The 16,245-nt window shown below is 50.1% G+C and overlaps 1 protein-coding gene across 6 annotated transcripts in view; it reads left to right on the forward strand.

Annotated features, from left to right (window-relative positions):
- Positions 1-16,245, forward strand: part of PGAP6 (post-glycosylphosphatidylinositol attachment to proteins 6) — a 78,141-nt gene that overhangs the window by 57,234 nt on the left and 4,662 nt on the right. For 4 of the 6 annotated variants that reach the window (XM_043524428.1, XM_043524427.1, XM_043524426.1 and 1 more), the window contains 7 exons: positions 364-629; positions 2,334-2,683; positions 8,613-8,730; positions 9,605-9,728; positions 11,692-11,828; positions 13,900-14,078; positions 15,444-15,590. In XM_043524428.1, the coding sequence (XP_043380363.1) occupies positions 364-629; positions 2,334-2,683; positions 8,613-8,730; positions 9,605-9,728; positions 11,692-11,828; positions 13,900-14,078; positions 15,444-15,590 (1,321 nt within the window). The remainder of the gene's footprint in view (positions 1-363; positions 630-2,333; positions 2,684-8,612; positions 8,731-9,604; positions 9,729-11,691; positions 11,829-13,899; positions 14,079-15,443; positions 15,591-16,245) is intronic. The other 2 variants (XM_037911141.2, XM_037911142.2) reach the window with 1 other exon arrangement.

The raw sequence follows: 16,245 nt of genomic DNA on the forward strand, positions 1-16,245 counted from the left end.
GCCCTTGACTGCCTTGCATCTTGGAGCGAGCTAGAGCTGTGATAGTTCCCCTGGAACCAAAAGGTCTGTCGGGGGGGTGGGGGTGGGGGTTTGTACTAAATGGGGCCCCACTCCCTCAAGGAGGGGAAAGACAAACTCCTTCCTGGTGTTTTTAGAGAGACAGTTACACATTACAATGCACTATCCTGGACAGGACTGTAGCAATACAAACCAGAGTGACCTTGTGCTGGGCTCCAAAGCCCCTCTTGACTCACCCTGGGAGGGTTTCACTTTTTAGGGCTACGGACCTTCTCCGCCCTTAGTGCCCCAGGGTGGCTTGTGTTCAGGCAGGCGTTGAGGTGTTGATGGCTCCCATTCCTGCAGGGTCTTCATCCCCGAGTACACTGCCACAATGCAGTTCACACTGCGGAGCTGTGTGGTGAACAGCACAAAGGCATGTGCCATACGGGTCGTGCTGGGCTCCATCATGCTGCCGCAGTCCTTCCAGAAAACCCTCAGCTGCAAAGATACAGTGGATTGCAGCCTGGTCCTCCATTCGCCTCCGTGGGAGAAGTGGCTGCAGATCATGGCAGAGAATCTGGGCACCGACAACGCCAGCGTCTCCTTTGAGATGATTGCCTCCTTCACAGGTGTGCTCTTGGATGCTGCCAGCCGTGTGGGGAAGGGCCAGTGTGCACATCAGTCTGCCCTGTCTCTGCTGCGCTTTCACCAGCACAGGCTGGCTTGCTCCTGTGCCCTTCCTAGGGGGGTAAATTGGGATGGGGGGGAGGAAACAGAGGTGGGACAAGCCCCATGTCTTGAGGGGGCAGCCTATACCGTGTGACTGGACGTAGTCATGTGGGTCGCTGTCCCCCATATCCCTGCTGCCTGGCATGGCTAGGCCAGTCAAGCTTTCCAGGAGGCTGGGATCCAGTTGTGCCTTGTGTGTGCTGCTGCTTGTTAAATGATTGACCACTGGCTGCAAGGCCTCTCTGCTGCCTGCTTACAGCTGATTCTGTTGGGCAGAGCAGGCCTGTGTTGGGAATTCAAAAGAGCCCAGGGTTTCTGAGCCACAGACTTCTTAAAAGGCCATTGGGGCAGCAGAGGCTAGCTCAGGGCACTGCAGTGAGAGAGGCAGCCTCTCCCCTCCAGTACTGAGGCAATAACCATCTGCTGGCTGTTTGGAGGCTCTGCAGTGAGCCTGGTCTCTGAGCGATGTGGGGCAGGCCAGTGGCGTATTGGGTGCCCAAGACTCGTTTGGCTCTCAGAGCTGGCTTTCACGTTGGAGAGTTTATCTGATCTTTGGAAAGTTCTTAACAAATTAGCTTTTAGAAACTTTCTTCTCCCAACCGATAAGAGGGCTCTGGGGGCTCTGCCTTCTGGTGGGCTCTCGAGGCAAAAGAGCATAACCGTGGGTGCTCGTAGGGAAGCAGTGTCTCTAGCTGCTGCAGAAAACAGAGCTTGTGGGGTGGGGGTCAGGGAAGGAGCTGAGCTCAGTAATGGGGCACTTTGGCCCCTGTGAGTACCTGGTTTCAGAGTAGCAGCCGTGTTAGTCTGTATTCGCAAAAAGAAAAGGAGTACTTGTGGCACCTTAGACTAACAAATTTATTTGAGCATAAGCTTTAGTGAGCTACAGCTCACTTCATCGGATGCATTCAGTGGAAAAACTGTTTGTTTTTTTTGTGAGTACCTGGTTGTGGTGACCTGCTGCCAACGCAAGGGGAGCGCTGAGTGTCACAGTTCAGATTGTGCCCCCGCACTTCAGGGTTTATTCCTGGTTCTGTAACTGGGCTCAAGGCAGATTTAACTCCCATCCCTCACCGCCCCCAGTGCAGCGGCATAACCAGGCCCAGGGGAAGCTCTGGTACCTTATGTACATGGAGCAGTTATGAGACGACCAGAGCTAGTGCCCCATTCTCGTGTGGCAGCAGTTAGTGCGGGTGCCCCATGCCCCCTGTACCCAGGTGATGTTAGCAGACAATGAGAGGTGTCAGCGACTCCCTACCCTAGGTACCTTGCCTGTGCATGAACACTGCCAGGGCTTGTGTGTCTAAAACTGCTGTAATAGTGACCAGGTCCTGTCCCTGTCACTCAAATAACTGGAATTGCTCCCTGGCCATGTGAAGAGGGGGAGTCTAGGCATCCCACCCACTTAGTGTGTGCACCCCTACAAGTCTCAGCCACCTAGAGGGGTGAGGCCTGGTTTCCAGCCCTGGCCTCAGGATCAAACTGTTTTGCTTTGCAGTCCTATGAGCTGAAGGCCTTGCATCCCCCTAAGCAAAGTCCTCCAGTTCCAATGAGCGGTGTGCCCCTGCTGGTCTTGGCCACGCTAACCTTTCCTCGTTGCTCTGCAGCTTGCAAGCCGGGGAGCACCAATTCATTCCTTAACTTCTACAACAGCCTGAATCAGAGCCAGAGCACTCCAGCCCTGGGCGGGGGTCCCAATGCCAGCACCCCGGGAATGCTGGGGAACACCACTCTACCCGCAGTGGGTGCTGCAAACAATGCATCCGACCCAGGGACCTTCTGCCTCCAGAATCAGCCCGTCATCCGTGAGGACCTGGATGTTGCCTCTGTGAGGTTCAGAGTCATAAATGGGCCCAGCATTCCTGTCCACTCTGAATTCCCCACGCTTCTCCTCTTCAACTTGAATACTGGCATGGACAGTGGAGGCACCCTGGTGGTGAACCTGCTGCTGAACGAGGTACAGTGTGCTCCCATGTAAGCTGTTGCCTTTGTGTTGGCATCTTCTTTCTATAATTGCCCTGCCATGCATGCACATACACTGGTCGTGAGCCGCTTGGGGAGTATAGGTCCTATCAGAGCTGCAGGGGCAGGCCTGGGGAGGCCGGGAGTTGGTGGGGAGCTAGAGAGCTGCGGGAGAACCGCCCTATGCATTGCTTTTCATCTTTCAGTTTCACAAAGAATTTTACAGATCTGCCCTTCTGTGTCTAGCATGTCCTGCCAGCTGGCTTTGGATCTGCGGGGGAGAAAAGTGCCCTGACTGGGGGGCCAGGAATTGTTATTTAGTCAGTGTCTCTTAGTCACAGCAGAGCAGAAAAGCCCAGCCTGTGGAGAGGCAGTGGGAAAGAACCTGAGCTTTCACAACAGCCCTAGCCCAGCCATCACTGAAAACCCCAGGTTGCAGAGCCTCCCAAACAGCTGAGAGAAGCAGGGGGCTGCTCACATTAGCAAGGGGGGAAGGATGATCCAGTAGTTAAGACATTGGCCTGGGACTTGAGACATTTTGGTTCAAGTCCCTGCTCTGCTAGGACCTTGGGAAGTCACAGCCTCTCTGTTGGGTGATGGGAACTAAAATGTATTTCTCCATGCCTGTGACCTGGCAAAACAATATGCTAGAGTGAACAGCCTGTGTTGGGAGGTCAGATCCACCCCATGTTCCCCTCCTGGGGAGCTTCACCCTGATATGTTGATGAACGACTTGGGCAGCGATTTGTGCGCCTTCAATAAGCATGTAATACATGCACTGCAGTGCATGCTGTATAACTAGCAGCACCTGACTAGAAACCTTCCTAATGCTCCAAGCAGGTTAGTTTCACCTCTTGCTCTGGTGCACTGGGGGTGAGAGCAGTCTCTGGGAACCATGACTGGTTGGCATGTGGCAGTTCTCCAAAAAGGACCATATTTTTGGAGTTTAATGTACCCACCCTCTGTACACAGACATAATTTATTATTAAGTACATTTAGATGAGGTAAGATGGGGAGCTCTCAAGTGGTTCTGTAAGCCTGTAGATGAGGTGAAGCAGTGGTACCCAAAATGCGTGTAATGTTTGCAGTTCCAGAAACACTGCAGCATGACTGACTACAGCTTTTACTGTTAATTACAACACCATAATGTGGTGTTTATTGGTCAAAGCTACCAAATGACAGTACATTAAAAGATTTTTATTGGTGTTGCATGGCCAATTTTTTTTTCCCCCAGAAATGATGAAGCTGTTAGCATGTGGAAAAAAGAGCAAATATCAATATTTTCCAACATGCTGACATGAAATGTTTTCATATTGCATATTCTTAATTGTCAAAGTATATCCCAAGTGATTATAATAGTTTTCTATATTTTCAGCTGAAATTTGCTGACCGGATCAGTCTCTCGCTGAAGGTTGTGTATCAGTAGCAGTAGATTGTATGCCCATAGTTTGTATTGCATAGTGGGTAGATATAAATATACATGAATTCCTAAAGTAATGCTTCTCCATTTGTAAGCTTTTGTGCATACAATATAACATTTAGTCTGCCTGGCAGAAGGTTTTAATTTGTAATTGCCCACGGATGCAGTACTAGTTGTTGTTCTAGCTATTGGAGAAACTAGCTTTTTAATTCAGTGGCGCTTATGCACAGGTCAGTATTAGTGTTAGAGATGACAATACACAGCTTCATACTCGGCTTCAATCAAAGTGCTCACTGAACAAAAATGGCAATTTTGATTTAATTTAGCACAAGTTTGTGTACTTGTACAAAATGACAAGTAGTAGTAGTGGGGATGGGAATGCAAACAATATGCTTTGGGAATTTTACCTCTACAGGGAAGTTAAGTGTATAAAGACACTGAGGATACTAGCCCCTTAAAGTTTACATCAAAGAGAAAAAGGCTCTCCGCAAACTTTGAAAAATGTTTTGTGTTTCAAGAAAATCAAAAGAATGCAAGACTGTCAAAAGCCACCAGTGCCAAACACAATTCTGTGATGCTGGCAGCTGACTCCAGGAGAGAGTAATTGTGTTGGCGGCCTCTGCATGAGTTTTCTAGTGTAGAGGATTTGCTGCCAATACTCTATCACAGGGGTTGCTTTCAGAAATGGAGACACGAGTCAATTTTGGCACACCAGCGGAGTTGTATTGAACCCAGGAAAGAAAATAGCTGATGATAAAGCGTCATGTTCATCTGCATCTATAACCATCGGAGCAAGCCCATCTTCCAGCGACAGGTCCGGTTGCATTGTTTGCTTGAGAAAACCACACGAAAAAGATAAGAAACTTCATAAAATAGAAGCATACAAGAGAGCAACCATTCTAAGGGAGGCAGCACTTCAAAGCAGAGATGGTGACATGTTGCAAAGAATATCTGTGGAAGAATTGATTGCTAAGGATGCAGTTTGTCACTCAATATGCCTTTCTTCTTACTTGAGTAAAGTGAATCTTAAAGCAAAACTATCCAGTTACACTGCAACAATACAGTCACCTTATTTTATCAGCTGATTGAAGAGATGTACATAATATCATTGTCTAACAAGAAGTCTCTTTTCCTGTCCAAGCTGCTACAAAGATATAGAGCCCTACTTTCCTCGGATGTCAAAACTGTAAACTGTTCCAGTTGCAAATTACAGGCAAGATTAGAAAAAACACGATGGTTCTGCACTTCATGGACAAGGCAAGTCTACCATTGTTCTGTGCACCGCAGTAGCATTAGCTGATGCTATCCAAGCTGCTAGTAATCTGAAACAGGAAATTAAGTCATCCAAATGTTTTATGGATGTTCTTCTGGTGAATGAGCCTGATCAACAGCTTTCCAGTGAACAAGTGATTTTGTATAATGCTGCTTCAATCTTTCGGTCTGAAATAGCCAAAGTGAAAGCCTGGGAATGTGATCCAAAGCCAGGTGATTGTAGTTCAGAGGTCAGCTACTTTTGTGCTCCAGTTGGTGCAGGAGTTTCTCCTTTGGCTGATTGATAGACAAAGAGGTGGTTCCATTTTGGCCTGGTTTCAACCACAAGGTTGCAACAAAGAAGAGCACCTACACAGTAGTTTCATATATACCTATTGTGGAGGCCAAACCAGCTGACATGGCCACAATCTATCCTACAATGCTGAAATGTAAGGAAATGACAGCAGTATGCCATTCAGACCATGTATCAGCAGCTGAATGCTGTTGCTCAGCAAGTGAAATAGACTCTCCCAAATGAACTTGATATCACTGTGATTTTTCTGGGTGCTTTTCACACCCCAATCTGCTTTACAAGCCTCCTTCTGTCCGTAGCCTGATAGCATGAGACTAAATGAATGTTCCCAGAAAGACTTGCGGGACTTAAAACATTGCAAGGGGGTGTTGTCAAGGTCTTGGTGGATAGGAAGATGTCTGTTTTCTTGGATTCGCTGAGCTTTGCGGAATGTCACAGCAATTCAGCATATCGGTGGGGGAGCAATGTTAGAACAGATAGCCATGGGGTTGGAGCTGACTTAAGGGTTCCCATGATGCATCGCATCACTGTATTCAGCTGGGTATCCACAAGTCACCTGTGGCTGTATCTGCTCCATACCAGTGCACAATATTCAACTACTGAATATACAAGTGCTATTGCAGATGCATCCCAGGTTGTACCTGCTAGTTTCTGGATTATGTTGGCTCTTGTTTTTACCTTTGCAGTTACCTTCTCAAGATGATCATGGAAGGTGAGGGTGTGGTCGAGTTTCACTCCAAGATATGTTGGAGTGTAATCATATTGCACATTTTTACCATAGAAAGCTACTTTCAGTGTGTTTTTGGCACTTCTATTATCAAGATGAAATGCGCTTACTATTGTTTTCCCAGGGTTTGGTATGAGCCTCTATTTCCAGGAGTACTGTTCCACAGTTTGGAGGTCCTCAGTTACTGCTTTCTCAGTGTCATGGAGGTTTGATACTTGGATTGTCATCACAAGATCATATGCATATCCAAATTTTGGAGGCATGTCACTTATGTAAATAGTAAAAAGGGTTGGAGCAAGTACAGAGCCTTGTGGTAGCCCGTTGTTTATGATACGGGGTGAGCTGGTCTTATTACACATGTACTCCCGTAGGCATCAGTTACTCAGCATGATCCACAGAAGTGTTTGGTAGCAAGGTATAATTTTAGCAAGTTTTGGCATCAGGCCTTTAATCCATACGCAGATGAAAGGTTGACAAATATGGCGCCAGTCTTTAGGGTTTTTTTGATAGCCAGCCTCAATGTGAGTTGTGATTGGCAGAACTTGGTCACAGCAACTACGTTTTGGCTGGAAGCCTGCCTATTCGACAGGGATAATTGGCTCAGTAAAAGGGCATATTCTTTTGAGGCTGATACATTCAAGAAGTTTATAGGTCATGTATAGTAGAGAAATTGGCCTATAGCTTCCTGCTTCATCGGTGGGCTTTCCAGGCTTTGGAATGGTAATTACCATTTTCTCCCGCCATGTTTCAGGGATCTGTACTATCCTTAAGGTAGCAGACTACAATGTTGCTAGCCTTTGAAGTCCTTTAGGGTTGAGATGATGGAGGAATTCTGGTGGAATACTATCAGGGCCTGCAGCCTTCCCTTTTTTCATTGATATCCTCATGTTGCAAGAGACCCATGTTAGTAATCACCTAACAGGCTAGGCACTACCGTATCTATGGATGCAACCTAATGACTTGCAATTATCTTAAATGTGGCTTGGCAATATACATCAAGGACACCATCACAGATTTTAATGGTATTCCACCAACCAAAGAGGAGATCACATTTACCACAACTATCAAAGTAGGGGAGCTCCACATTACCAATGTCTATAAAGCCCCTAGCACAAGATGGCCAAAACCAGAGTATTCCATACATCTATGCAGGTGATTTTAATAGTCACCACACTAAGTGGGGCTATAAAACAAATGAAACCGATGGCAAAGATCTCATGGACTGGATGTCTGCATAAAGACTTACAATTCATTTATGTGCTAAAACGATGATCAACATTCTATTCAAGCCACTGGCAACATGGGTACAATCCAGACCTAACAGTTGTGTCTAAAGACCAAGGAGGTAACACTCTCATTGCATCACGATTTGAGGAATTCAATAGCTCAGACATAGGTTAGGGGTTTGTTACAGGAGTGGGTGGGTGAGAGTCTGTGGCCTGCGTTGTGCAGGAGGTCAGACTAGATGATCATAATGGTCCCTTCTGACCTTAAAGTCTGTTATTCTATGATTCTATTCTATGTGAAGTACTATTGGCATTTGTGAACAGCCAACATAGGCCTATAGTGATCTATGTAGGCATCGACATTCCTGTGTTTCTTCCAAACCAGGCAATACGATGGAATTTTGCTAAAGCTGATTGGGATGCCTACAAACAGACTGAGAAAATTGTTGCAAGGATTCTGGTTTGTTGTGATGCTTTTGAGTCACAAAGAAATCAAATTTTATGTCTTGAAATGATACATAGTCGTTAAACTAACAGAAACAAATGAAAAAATTCGAAGTGGTCATGTTAACTTGATGATGGTGTCATCTCTGTGGTAACAGCACCACATGACAGATCCCCACCATACCTCCTCTTAAAGCAGACATAATAAGCTTTCAAATGATGTATGATGTGCATGTGTGTAGAGCGGGAATATTAAGTCAGCAAAATCATTGGTGTCTGCCATTCGCCTCTAGGTCTCTTTGGTAGAGTCACTACCTGTGCCCCAGCCTGGCTTGCCCAGAGAGCAGTGAAGTGTTGCCAGATGGGTTTGTTCTACAATCTCTGATGCCAAACGCTCTGTTTAGGGGATGTGGGGAGGTATGAAGTGATATAGCCGGGTAATGTTGTGGGGAGGGGCTGGGTAATAGCAGGGGGTGGTGGTAATGTGTGGTGTGTTGAGGCAGGGTGACTTTAGGAGGAGGGCTCAGCTTAATGTTTTTTCAGATCTTGTGTGTTTTGTTTCCACAGACATCCCTAAGCATAGGCAATGCTAGTGTGTTCGCGTGCATGAGTGCTGCCTCTCCAGTGCTGACTCTCAATACCACACAGAACTGCAGCACAGGTACGGGCATCACTGGCACCCACCTCTGGGCTCTGCTTGTATTCCTGGTGTAACATTAGGGTTCTGGCAGCATGGTCTTGTGGCTGGTGCTGGAGCATGGCAGCACGTCAGCTCCTATTTGATAGTGATGGTCTGTTTCAGCCTGAACCATCCTCTCCAAACCTTGGCCCCTGGTTATAAAGGGTCCCTGTGGAAGAAGCTGCCTGTGCTAGCAAGGTAAGGGGGAGATGCTGTTGCTGCTGCTGCCCAGCCTCCTGCTGGCGGAATGGGTGTAGTTGCTATGTTGGGGCTCTATGGACCTTGTTCGGTCCTGAAGGAGCTGAGGGAACTGCCGAGATCCTGCTCACACTGCGGAGCACTGAGCGGCACCGGAGTTAGCTGCGGTGGGAGCACTGGTGCAGTGAGTAGCCAGCTGCTGGTGGTGATTTAAGCCCTTACTCATCCTGCTGTGAGCAGGGTAACATCACACTATGTCATACAGCAAAGACGCCCCAGCCCAGCTGCACCTGGGCTCCCAGTGCTGCAAGGACCAGTGGAGCTGAACCAGTGGGGATCTTTTGACACTGTCCCTAGTGGGGACGGGGCCTTGGAGAGTGCTGGGGTGTAGGGTCTGGGCTTTTCCCATTGCCCCTACTCCCTGGTCATGAAGTCTGGCTCCCTGGTATGCTCTGATCTCAGGAGGGCCAATCATGGAGAGATCAGGCTGCTGTGGGGAATGTAACTCCGATGCTCCACAGCTCAGGGGATTAGTCTCAGCCTGGTATTTCTATGGGTCTTGTCTCTTTCCTTTCCCCCTCCTGCCAAAGCTCCAGAGCTCCTGGGAGTTCTTAGCCATGTCATGTAACCAACGGCACAACACCCTTTTTCTCTGAAGCTTTTTTCCAGGGCTACCCTCTGAACGTGACCGCGTCCTCCACAGAAGCAACACTGATTATTCCCTACCCAGAGACTGACAACTGGTTCCTTTCCCTGCAGCTAATCTGCCCACAGGGCCAGGGGTGAGTATGCAATGGCTGGCCAGGAGCTCCCCTTGACAAACCTCACGACGCAGACAAACTGCACCATTGCGCTGCCTTGCGCTCTGCCACCTGGCATCATGAAGCCACTGGCACGAAGCCCCTTTGCTCTCACCTGGAGGAGGCAGTGGTGGAGGCTGGTGCTGGCTTGCGTTCTTGCCTGCCCAGTGGCCGTGGAGTCTGGCTTTCACCCGACAGGTGCTGCAAACGGCCATGCTATAAATGAAAGTAAAACTGCTGTCGTACAGCTCCACAGGGGCCTCTGCAGCCTTAGGTTGAGAGCATTTCTCTATCATTTGAGCCCTGCAGACGCTGAAGTCACTGTCTCTCCTCTGAGAGTTGGGCAGTGCAGCTGCAGGCCAAGAATATCCAATCACCATCAAATAAACTCTGCCCCAGGGTGGCTCACGGTGCTCTGTGAGGCCTGTTCAGGTGGCTGGCTGTGCTGCTTCACCTCATTGGTAACTCATCTCCCAGCCTCTGAGCACTGACTCTTCTAGCTGGTAGGACTGTGGACCTCAGGGTGTCCAGTGGCTTTCTCTGGCCAGTTGAACCCTGACTGCACAGGACATGCAGCTGCTTCACTTCTCTGGTGTAAATTTACCTGATCTGGTGCTGATCCCGTAGTGGAGTAGAGCTTACACAGGGGATGAGACCGAAGAGGTGGGGGGTGCAGGTGGTGAAGGGAAATGAGGTTAATAGGAAGCAATCGCTCTACCCAGATGGACAGGATGGGAGCCAGGCAGCTGAGCCCATCACCCTGGGGTAGCATTCACCCTACCTAGCTCATGTTCCTTTGCTATACAGCCAGCTCACCGGTCTGTCTCCTGTGCCCTCATCAACTCCCTCTGCCCCATTCAGCAATCAGTGTCCCAGCCAGGTCCTTTTCTCTGGCCGACAGCAAAACATTCTGTGTGAAACAAATAAGGGTGAGCATGGATCAAAGAGGAACCGAGGCCAAGATGCCCAAACTTGGGGGCCTGCAACCAGGCTTTCACATTCACAGCTCCTAGCTGGAACCTCCTGCCAGCCCAGGTCCCATCCATACAGGTGTCTAAATATGGATTCAGGCCCCCAGGTTTGAACACTTTGGCCAAGGTACTCAAGAACCCATTCAGGCCAGTGAGCAGGTCACTAAGCATCAGCCAGGCCAGAACCCTCCCGCATGTCCCATATGCATGGCAACGGAAGACAACCCCCATGGGATGCCCCCCACCACCCTCACTCCAAGTGCTCCGTGCCCCTCCCACTCCACTTCTGTGGGTGACAACAGGAGGTGGTTTGAGGTGGGAGGTATCTGGGTTGGGGCAGTGCTGGAATGTTTACATCCATCTCATGTGCTGCTGGGGGCTTTCAGAGACCTTTCAGAGGAGATTGTCCAGAGCCCTCAAAAGTACTCTGTTGGGTTTGGTCCTGCATTGGGTTCCCAGACCGGGGGGCAGGAGGGACAAGCCAGCTGGGTGGTCAGGCTCTTCCATGATACCCAGGGGGGAGGTTTCTCTAACCTGCTAGTTCTGAGGAGCCCCCACAAACACCCTCCCCACACCCATTTATCACCGTGGTCCATGAGGCTCTGGAGGCCTGGGCACACCACTTACACCACTTTGGTGCTGTTATGGCTGCTCCGTAGCATGCAGCAGGGGAAGGGTTGGCTCCCCAGAGAGGTGCTCGCTGCCTGCAGCATTCCTCCAACCCCTGGAGAGGGGCAAATCTACGAGTGGAGATCAGGTCACTGGCAGTGCAGCACAAGGAGCCCAGCACACTGAACGGGGGGACTGCCGGGGTGACATCAGCCCCAGGATCTCCTGGCCCCAGTGTTAGGAGGGGCTCCAAGCTGTGTACTAGCCTCAGTTACCCTGGGGAGGGGATCAAAGGGAGTTCTGTTGGCAGCAGGCACCTCTGCATATTCAGGCTCATTTGACAGTCAAATCTCCTCTGGCTGCAGGGAATGTAATAAAGCGAAAGCCAAAGTGACTGTCTCTACATACCTCACCCCCTGCTTTGACGACTGTGGGACATATGGACAGTGCAGTCTTCTGAGAAGACATGGCTACCTCTACGCTGGCTGCAGCTGTAAAGCTGGTGAGTCCCCTCTCTCCGGAGCCTGGGCTAGCCTTCCGGCAAGCCTGCATGTCCACCCTGAGGCAGAACTTCCCCTTTCCTATGTAGGGACTCTGACGTGCAGGCAGTGGAGTCCAGGGGCTCCCGGAGCTGGAGAGTGTAGGGTGAAACCACCGCTCCCCATGCAGCCCCTGCACAGGCAGTGCTCAGAGACCCTGTGCTAGTGAAGAGCACTGGAATAACCCACTTGCAGCAGCTAACAGCCACCTCCAGCCTGGAACAGCTGGGGAAGGGTCCTCTGGCTGCAGCGCTTGCTGGTCTGGGCCCAACTTCCCCTTCCTTACGAAAGTAGCTCCAGGACCATGATCTTCCAGCGGCATCACTAAAGGACAGCAATGCAGGCACTCCTGGGCCAGGCTAGTGGCAGTGAGACAAAGGCCTCTCACCCTTAAGAATGCAGTGATCCACAAAGAGCGCCTACATGTTTCTTGGCCTTATGAGCCGTGAGTCTGTATCAAATAGAAAATAGCCCAAGGAAGATGAAGGATGACTTTGCTGGTTGCCTCTGTGTGTTTAGGCCCCGTGTAGCCATCAGGGGGGTGCCTGTTCCCTGACTGTTGCAACATGTCTGAGTTGCAGCGTGGATGGGATAGAGCCATGTCCTTGTAGACCTTAGCCCAGTTCCTGAGACATGGGTAGGTCCTACCTACCCTACAATATTCATTTTATTATGATGAGATCAGCACTTGGAATTCATAGATGGGCTTCTAGACTTTCCTCCTAAATTGCAGAGCTGGGTGAACCCCTCCAAGTCTTTTCTGAACACATGCAGGCACATCAAAACCAACTTCTTGGACCTTTGTGTTTGCTTTCCATGAGTGGCCCAGCAGGGCCTGTGAATACTGGAGAGTGTTGGCCCGAGCTCTGCAATTCCTAACTGAACATTCACCCTACAAACCTGTTCTGGAGAGTGACATCCATCCAGTCAATCAATAGAACTGGCATCCAATCAAAACTAACCCGCACTCCTGGACCTGGGACTCTAAATGCCTCAGAGCAAGTGGCTGGCAAACCCATTGCAGTCTGGGGTTTCAAAGTAATTACTTCACAGATCCTTCCAGCTCTGGACAAACTTGAGAAAATCATAAGCTTCTCACAGTCACAGAGGTGTTATTTGCCCAAAACTCCTGGCTGTCCTCAAATTCCAGCCAGTTGCTTCCTGGCTGTCTGGCTGCAGCCATGTGGCCCTAGAGCGAGAACACAGCCTCCTCTGTAAACTGTGGCATTGGTTTACAATCCTGGTTCTCTGGCTTTGTAGGAATCTCCCCCTTTGAGCCCCCAGCCACTGGAGAGCATCATGCCCCAAGCCACTGATCACTGTGTCTGAAAAATAGCTTAGCGAGTTGAGAATGCCTGGAGATGGAGAGTCCTGACCTCCAGGAGGGATTGACAGACCCACTGCAGCCCATCTACAGCCATCCCCGATATCCCCCACTGTACAGGAGCAGTACGGAAACCTCTCGAAAATAAGGGTTAGGCTCTGTTGGGATGTTCCCCAGGCTTTGGGGTCTGGGCCAGTGCCAGTGTAAATTGAAGACTGCACCCTCCCGGGGCTAGCACATCACTGTGTGCTGGGGGCGTGCTGAGAGCAGGAGTGTCACTGTCTGAAGGTTTCAGATGGGCAGTTGGAGCCATGTTAGCTGGGACCCTTGGCTAAGCACCAGGAGCAGGAAGAGGTCTAGTGTCCATTTGTCTCTTGTTACTGCCAGCCAATGCACATTGCCTGTTGGAATCACTGTGACCCCAGCTCAGGCATCCTTCCTGAAGGTGCAGCCCACTCCATTCCCTGCCAGGCTGAGCTGCTGCAACAGAGCCTGGAGTTGCAGGAGCAGGGGAATAGGCAGATGGCTAATGCAGCAAGTGCATTCGGTCACCCACAGAATATGGAGAGAGGAGTTTGAGAGGGATATGGAATTTGTCACGTGTGGGGATGGGTTGTGTGTGCCTTTGCTAGGGAATCCTTGGGCAGCTGTTGGCATGTTATGGAAGCCCTGGTGATGTGCCATTGTAAACTCTCTCTGCTGTGTTCCAGGTTGGAGCGGATGGAGCTGCACTGATAACACTAAAGCCCAGTCTGTCAGCTCACAGAATCTGGCCACCCTTCTGCTCACTCTCAGTAACCTCATGTTCCTGCCAGCCATTGCAGTTGCTCTGTATCGCTACTACCTGGTGGAGGCCTCTGTTTACACCTACACCATGTTCTTCTCCACGGTAAGTCATGTCTGTTTGCTTTGCCACCCAGCAGCAAGTTGGTGCGGGGTGTTGGGCCCTCTGCAGAGGCTATAGCCACTCCACTACCCCCACCCTCAAAGTGATGGCTCCTGTAGCCTGCTTCTCTATACCTGAGAGGGAGAGGCTTAGCAGGAGGGTGCTCTCTTCCTATAGCCTGCACCGTTCTTGGAACCTTCACTGCCATCAGCCGGGCACCTCCAGTGGAGAACAGACCTGTTAAAACACACATGCTCGGCCCCATGTGAACCCTCTGCCTGTGCTTGTGAACCTGACAGGGCTGCAGCTCAGTCCAAAACTTAGCATGAAAAATATCATCAGCCTTCCCACTTCCAATGTCATGTTAGCATCCCAGTTGGAGTCTGATCAATGGGAACCATGGGAGAGCTGTGCGGGGGTGGGGTGCTCATCTTGTGTGTTAATTACCCTGTCTCCCTGTGAGATCAATTCTCTCTGTGACTGGGTGCACCCCTCTGTAGGGCGCTGAGGCAGACATGGACCATGCAGGCCTGGGGGGCAGCCATACTGCACTCAGTGACAGCTCACATTCTGCCTTGGCTAGCTGGGATAGTGGCCTGGAGCCTGGACCTTCCACTTAGCCCATGAGAGGGCTTATATCTAAAGTAAAGCAGAACAACCCCTCCACTCCCCTACTCCACACAGCAGATCGGGACAGAGCCCTGGAGAATACACCCAGTGCTGTTCCTAGTTCCTCCCCCACTGAGTGCAGGGAACCCAACAAGCCAATGAGGCAACTGAATCTCTGCAAGGAGGTGAAGGGGAGGCATTAGTCAGGACTGAGCAGGGTGGCAAGGAGTTCTGCAGAAGGGGAATGGGGGTGCTGCTACTATGACTTGAAACAGTGCAGTCTCCAAAGAACAAGATTGCTGAGCCTCCCCTCCCCCCACCCCGATTCTTGGGCCCTATGGGTGAACTGCAGAGCAAAACCTCCACTGCCTTCAAAACCTGTTTGCTTTGCAACTCTTTTACGCTAGAAATATCAGGTGCTCCCTTTCCCCTCTCAGCTGGGGAACCCTTGGCAAGATCTCTGGGGGACCTGAACAGGGATGTCATGTGGGGTTGATCTGTCCCAGGCACTTGCAGATGGGCTGCCGAGTCTGTTGAGAAACCAGCATTTCTTCCCCATCAGCCCTTGGCAGGCCTGTCACCAGCAAATACAGTTCAAAAGCAGATGCTCTCCATGCCTGCAACAAGGCACCAGGAGACCTTCCCTGCAGGTACTCGTAGCTCCAGGGCTGAGCCTTCTGTATTTGTCTACCAACTCCGTCCAAAAAGGAGCTTGTCGGCCTTCTGCTGCACTTGGCTCTTCTTGTTCCCTGCCTCTAGTTCTACCATGCGTGTGACCAGCCAGGAGTCGCTGTGATGTGCATCATGGATTACGACACTCTGCAGTACTGCGACTTCCTGGGCTCCGTCGTTGCCATTTGGGTGACGATCCTGTGTATGGCCCGAGTGAAGAAAATCTTAAAATACGTGAGTAATGGGCATTCACTGCACAAAGCACCAGTCATCCTGCAATGTGAAACACTCAAGGATCACCACAAGGGCTGTTGTTCTGCTCTTAATTCCACAGTCTACCAGCCAGTCCAACCCATCTCCTACAGCTGTAGACTCTCCATTCCTGTTATTCCACAAGGAAGGGTTCTCCTGTAGTGCGTCCATATGATTCAAAGGCCTGCCCTATAGAAAAGGGAATCGGTTTCACAACATCAGTTTAGTTTAAAAGCCAGTGCAACATTTCTAATACAGACAAGCACTAAGGCTTCATGTTGAACTGCAACACTGGCATTTCCTGGCTTCCTGAGCACTGGGCCATGCAGCCTGCATCAGTGTTGTGGCGTGGCCTTTTCCATTTAAATTGCAAGGAGATTTTGAGAGAGCCCTATTTCCATAACTAACTGGTCCAAGTGAGCAAAGGCCACTGTGCTCTTGGGGCGCAAGTCAAAGGCCACTGTAGTTAGTGGATAGTTTCCCACTGACATCACTGGGCTTTGGATCAGGCCGGGGGTGACGTAGCAGCACATGGCTTGCCAAAAGCTGACTAGCATTGCAGGCTCCATACCCGCTGTTGTGTGCTGCTCTGCGCCCTTGTAGAATCATAGAATAACAGACTTTAAGGTCAGAAGGG

Source organism: Chelonia mydas, chromosome 10 (assembly GCF_015237465.2).
Source record: "Chelonia mydas isolate rCheMyd1 chromosome 10, rCheMyd1.pri.v2, whole genome shotgun sequence".
NCBI classification, from domain to species: domain Eukaryota; kingdom Metazoa; phylum Chordata; order Testudines; family Cheloniidae; genus Chelonia; species Chelonia mydas.